The sequence below is a fragment of the Centroberyx gerrardi genome, chromosome 10 (assembly GCF_048128805.1).
Source record: "Centroberyx gerrardi isolate f3 chromosome 10, fCenGer3.hap1.cur.20231027, whole genome shotgun sequence".
Taxonomy (NCBI): Eukaryota; Metazoa; Chordata; class Actinopteri; order Beryciformes; family Berycidae; genus Centroberyx; species Centroberyx gerrardi.
In genome coordinates this window covers 31861455-31868124 of record NC_136006.1, presented here as the reverse complement: position 1 = coordinate 31868124, position 6670 = coordinate 31861455, and the positions used below count along the sequence as shown (strand labels likewise).

Below are 6670 nucleotides of genomic sequence, written 5' to 3'. Positions count from 1 at the left end.
AAGTCTAGTTTATGTCAACCATCAAGTGTTCATTTTCTGCCAACTCCTGTGGGTCTGTGGGAGAAATCTCAACAGTGTCTACCTCAGAGGAATAAGGATAACACACCTGAACTGACTTATCTCCGCTACTAAGCTGGATGGAATCTACTGGAGGGGAGGGGAGGGTTTTTGCTCTCAGCACAGTTGAGCTGGTTCTTAAAGTATAACTTTTGTGCCCTCTACTGGTGAAAAGTTAGGACTGCAGTTAGGATGATTACTCACCTTTCATGAATTACACCTGAAAGCTATGCACATTTTGGCTCTGCATCTCTGAAAAGATGCAGTTCCCACAAAATGAGAGGTGGAAAAGATCACTTTGGATGACTATGCATTCACAAAAGATTCCATCCTGTAGGAAGTGTTAGTAGTACTGTAGACTGAGCTTTTAACACAGTAAAATAACCCTCTCAGTGTCCCTCCTAGCCAGCCCCCTGTTGTAGGGGCTAACACAATGACAGCCTTAACTTGGCAATATAGTCCACCCTAACTACAGACCTAAACACCAACTATATTTGTTGAAAAAGATACAGTAAAAGACAACCTGTGTTGTGTGTTGTCATATATCTTTATTCACAACACTGCATAAAATTAATCACAGAGAAAATGTGTAATGCCCTTTAACCTCTTCACAGCACACTTAAGGTCAAGTAATCCAAAAAGAAAGAAAAGGGAGAGATAGTAAATCGGAGGTTAGGAGACAGAAGGACAACTACCAGGAAAACACTGCAATGTGCTTTGTGAGCACATGTAGTCAAAGACTCTGTGACTTGATGTTGGGGGCCTCTTGCATGATGTTGTTGGTGCTGTTGTTGTTCTAACTACATTTCATAGTGTTGTATGCAACATTCTTCACTGTCAACCCCGTCAAGCCTCTAGTGGTCACAGCCGAAGAGCTCCAGGGAAACCCTGTGCTGCTTGGACAGGGCCTTGCCAGAAATCATCACCATGGGGCTATCAAACTGGTAGAAGTGGTTGCCCACAACCACCTTAACACCCTCGGGACCACACATGGCAGCATCAACCTTCTTGAAAGGACCAAATGGGTGCTCATTGCTTGCCATGCTTGGGTGTGGCCTACATGTCCACATCGTAGACATTCTGACCAGGAGGACAGCAGGCAGAAGGAGATATGATTAGAGGTTGTTTTCTATTTATCAATTATGGGAAGCTCATAGAGCGTGCCCCTCTTGCGTCAGTGCCTTTTATGCTATCAGTAGGAGTTGTGTGTTATTTTAGGTGTTGACTACCTATTTACCTTTGATGATGTAAGTGATGTCACTATCCTGGCAGGTGAATGCAGCATCAATAGGACACTCAATGCCCAGCTCCTCCTTCACAGGCTGAGGGAAACCCTCTAGGTGGGTGTGGGACTCATCAACTTTGTAAACAAATATCTGCTCATCCTGAGGAAAGGGGTTTTTGCCATAAGAAAAGTGCTGACAGGATCTATATGAGTGTCTGTGTGTGTGTGTCTGTGTGTGTGTGTGTGTGTGTGTGTGTGTGCGCGCGCACATGTATGCTTCTGTAGCTTACCTTGATCATGTAAAGGTGATCCAGCAGATGATACAGCATCCACCTCACTGTGCAGCTCCTTGAAAGCACTCTCGACCGTGTCGGATGTTAGTGTGTCATTGCCCTGATCTTTGCGAATTAAATGGTGGCCTGAGAGAAAATAGAATGAATTATAGACGCGGCAAAATACCAAATTGTAGCCAGAGTGGAATATTAACACAAAATGAAATGTTCATGAACACATGAAATGCTAAAACATTTCACCTGTGCCTGCAAAGCTTACTATTCCGCCTCTTCAGCCACTTCAGCCTATGAAAATAGTTTTTTCATAGCCTATGAAAACAATGTTTTCATCCTATTCATCAATTCTATCTATTTATCTGGCGAAACAGTAAAAGTGGTGAATGAATTCTGGATACGACAAGCCGCCGTGGCTGGTAGAAGAAGAGTTTTGTCTATGGCATTGTTTTGGTAAAATAAGGATGTAACAATGTCTTAAATGTCTAAAATATACAGGTACCTATACCGGTGAGAGCTTTTCTGATGTTGGTGGCATGATGATGAAGATTCAGAATCTTCATCTGTGGAGAATGGTTGTTTTAGATTAACTCACAGGCTCTCTGCTTACAGAATGTGCTTGATGTTTGATACTGCAGTGAATACAGTACATGAACGGCACACTTGTGAGACATTCTGACAGGCTAACAGACAAAGAACCACTGAGATCTGTGTTATCTACTATATTGGGCCAAAGTAAAAGCCCAATGCAAAACCAATGGAGAACCATTGTTTGGAAGTATTGGTGTCTTGTCAGATCTCACCTCTGAAGGCATAGAGGTTCCCAGCATTGTCAGATGTGATGGCATCCAGGTGAACACGACTGCAGCACTCTCTCTCCACATGGTCGCTGTCATCACCTGGAGAGCAAAGTGCATGAGGTTTGGTTAAGGTTTGGTTTCTCATATCAATAAATCATCACCAAATTAATTTTGAGACATAAGTATAATTAGTGTAAACAAATAAGACCATCGCCTCTACACTGCATTTTACATTGTGTGTCGATTTGGCGGGAAATCTGCTAGATTGCTTTGTAGCACAAAACAGGAAGAGGGCGCTGTTCTTCCAGTGCAAGCGGAGCTAAAGCTTTCATAGTTTTTGGCAAAGGCAGATGATGGAAGGAGTAAAAGGCCGCTGGAAAAATCACTTCCGACATGTTTATCCTCAGGGAGGGGGAGGGGGACAGGAAGCATCGGAGCTTATGGAAAAGGTGGTCTTAATTTGGAGAAACACTGTCACTAACAATACGACTGGGGTGGGGTTAGTGTCTGACCCAACTCACATTTTCCACCTCGAGTATCATCTTTTGCTTTGTGGTAAAGGATACAGGGTCCCTCAGTGCAGGCTAAACCGTTATAAGCACTCTTTCCTGCCTATGTCCATCAAGGCTCTCAACGCCAACAGATAGGACAGGTTGTTAGCCATAGGGGTGTGCAATATAATATAAGGTAGGCAATCTGGTTCTGTCGCTTGTGTTTTTTTTTGTTTTTGTTTTTTGTTTTGTTTTGTTGTGATGCTATGTTGAGTAGGTGACAATAAAAGTATATGTTATCTTATCTTAGATAGAGGCTACAAATCATGCCCACCATAATTTGTTTACAGTAATTACACCATGTTATCACAATTAGTTTGACAATGATATATTGATTGCTAAAAATGATACACATAATGCCTTGAAACTGGGTTTCAGATTTTTTTTGTTTAAGATACACACAAGCACAAAGGTACACATGCACACACACACAACACACCTACACATACACATGATTGTCCTTTCATCACTCACCAAACTTGGAGCACCTCATGAAGTAGTCACGGGCCTCCTTGGGGTACTTGCCATCCACCTCACCGGTCTTGGGGTCAAACTTGGAGAACTGGTGTCCATGGAAGCAATAGTAGTGCTCCATGAAGGGGAAAGCAGAGGTGCAGTTTGGCATGGTTTTGAATTCCTTCTCATCCACTGCCTTTGTCCTGACGTTGTAGTGGTAGATGTCATCTCCTTTAGAGAAAATGACAGATGATGTAGATTTGAAATGTATTCTTCAGGTAGTTTTATATACTAAGAAACAGGATTGATGTGTTGGGCCGCTCGACACAAATACAGACAAATTGCTGACCTATACAGACATATTTGTACACGGTCCAGAGATTTCATAGTCCAGAGATTCCACACAATATACACAAACAACAATATATACAATATACATGGTCAGAATATACAGAAATTGACAGCGATAAATTACACCATCAATAGCATATGCGTGAGATAATTAGGGCTACACATTGCATATATAAAAATCCTCATGTGTTGTGGTAAAGGAAAGGCCTAACTCTTTAGCCTTGTAAAACATCAAAGTATGTAAGAATATTATCCATTTCAAGACTTTGTTCAGGTTTCCTTGCAATGAGGTGAATAACTCAAGGATGTGCACCAACCCTTGAAGAAGATGACGGAGTCTTCTTCACACTCTGGCTTGGGACACACAGCAGCGTCCAGGTGGTTGGGGATTCCAGGGAAGACCTCCGAGATGTCCTTGGGGTAGCCCTCCTCCAGCTTGTGTTGGTAGTAGCTGAACACCTTGTGGTCCTGCATCAAAGAATCACCATCAGTATCAGTTTAAATTGCCAGGTATATTTACGCACGTATATTTATGTACTAAGAATTTTCCATGGTGAGTTGGTGCATAATAAAACAAAACAGTTTGTGCTATATGCAATATGCACAGTCTACATGGTTAAAACATACAAAGATCAAATATATATTGAAAGTTTTATACAGAATCAGAGGTGTGACCAAGTCAACTTTGCTCAAGTCCCAAGTCAGTCTCAAGTCTTGAGGCACAAGTCTCAAGTCAAGTCTCAAGTCTAAATGTAGATTACCAAGTCAATTCCGAGTCAAATCCATGTCATTAATGTCAAGTCCCAAGTCTAAATGTAGAACACCAAGTCAAGTTCAAGTCAAGTCCATGTCATTAATGTCAACTCTCAAGTCTAAATGTAGAACACCAAGTTAAGTCAGAACAAATCAAGAGTCCAGTATCAATTTAATATCTTAAAGAAATCTAAATATCTAGGACTTTTCAATGCAATATGGTTTTAATAACCTGGTAAGTGCATCATGAGTTTGCTTTCTATAATCACTTTCAACTTCAATAAATTCAATCATTTCATACAAATTCAGAAAACAGAATTTAAATTCAGTTGTCTGGTGGAACAAATCTCATCACTTTCAATCACTTAACTTTCAAGTCAAGTCTCAAGTATTCTCTTTATGCATCAAGTCAAGTCTCAAGCAATGAAAATTGTGACTCGGGTCTGACTTGAGTCCAAGTCATGTGACTCGAGTCCCCACCTCTATACAGAATTAATACAGAAACACATGGTCAGAGGGGACAGTGTGTGGTGGTATAGTGCAGAAATGAAAGTGAGAAAGCAGCAGAATTAAAGTAAAGAGGTAGTGCAGAAGAAACTGATGGTTTTATAAACAGGGTAGCCATGGTGAGAGATAAGAAAGCTACATTTTGAGTGAGATACTTTACAATACAGACTACAAGATATTTTAGAGAGGAAGGAGATTAAATTAAATTAAGTTTTAGAATTCCTTAACAACTTCATATTATAATAATAATTAATATAATAATAGAATAATTATTTTTGAGAGGGAATTGGAGGAGTCAAAGAATGGACTGTACCAAGAAGAAGAACATGTGATCGTGGTCGGAGGGGTTGTCCTCATAGTGCATGCGGAAAGCAGCATCTACGTGGCCTATGTGGTGATGGTCATCCAGCTCAGAGAAGGACTCGTTGGACAGCTCTGCTTTGCCATGGAAGCCCTTAAAGAGATGGTCACCTGACAGGAAATACACAAACTTAAAAAAGATAGAATACTAAACACTAGACAATCTAATTTCCTGAGATTTAGGTTTATTTTTAGGACAGAACCATAATGACATATTGCGAGCAACTGCCCCTTGCAAGAATAATCAAATGAATTGAGCTGAAATAGGTCTGTTGATGAGCCCTACCTATGATTCTTCAATGTGCAAAAAAAGTATGGGATTCCCTCATCGTTTACAGCCACAGCATCCATCTCAGTCCCGTCACAATGGTCGATGACAGCTCCAGCATGTTTAGTGTGATCATGAGAATGATTAGATGAGAATCTAAATGAATTAATAGCTCACAATAGATCACATGTTAAAGGTGATACTCTTTAAAAATTGCAGCACTAAAGTTGTGCTTTATGGCTCTCTAGAGGCCATGATGTCAAACAAATCTTACATAATGGGACAAACCACTAGCAAGTTCTGAGTTGTTGACTATCCTTTTCACCTGTTTTTTTTTTTCCACAACTCACCTGTTGCATCTTCATGATGCCTGGAGAAAAAGAAAAAAGAGAAAAAGAGAAAAAAAGAGAAAAGAGAGAAAAAGAAAATCATTTCATATATTGTTATTACATGGCGGAAAATATAAGCTTCTTGACATTTACATTTTTAGATGCATTACAAAATGCAGTGGAAAAGATAATATCAAGAAAATAACTTTTATTCACTCATACTTTGAGAATGTAATTACAACTTTAGTGGCATCCAAAATTATCAGAGCATTTTTACATAGAAAAGAAAAGAGGATGTGTGTGTATATATTCACACATCCTCTTGATGTGTATATAAACATCAAGAGGAAGTTCATTTTAATGAGGCTTAAGGCTATATGTTAAGTGCAAGCATACTTACGGGGCAGCAAGGCTGAGGGCCAGGCACAAACACAGACACAGAGTATGGGAGAGCAGCTTCATGGTAAGCAGTCCTCTGGTCCAGGTGAGACTGGAGAGGTCTGGAAAGGGAGCAGAGCTGGGTAAAAGCTACCAAGCCTACTGCTACAGCAGCCATTTATACTCCAGTTTGCATGGGCTGCGTCATAGTAGGCATCAAAAGAGGAGGAGCGGACAACGCGCGCTGTCCCTCAGACGGAATCTAACAGACTGCTTAGACCAGCTACCGTTCCAAGGTGAAACATGGGGCAGCACTGTTTCATAGAATTCAACAGGTTTCCCTCTTAA

At 40.6% G+C, this 6670-nt stretch overlaps 1 protein-coding gene across 1 annotated transcript; it reads right to left on the bottom strand.

The window, feature by feature from the left end:
• Positions 1-758: 758 nt before the first annotated feature.
• Positions 759-6406, bottom strand: hpxa (hemopexin a). The gene is given in 12 exon segments (XM_071907629.2): positions 759-1100; positions 1102-1137; positions 1287-1442; positions 1573-1594; positions 1596-1701; positions 2373-2458; positions 3391-3607; positions 4045-4195; positions 5301-5462; positions 5654-5727; positions 5966-5985; positions 6345-6406. Coding segments are annotated over 12 exon segments (1281 nt in total). The 3' UTR covers positions 759-911.
• Positions 6407-6670: the final 264 nt, after the last annotated feature.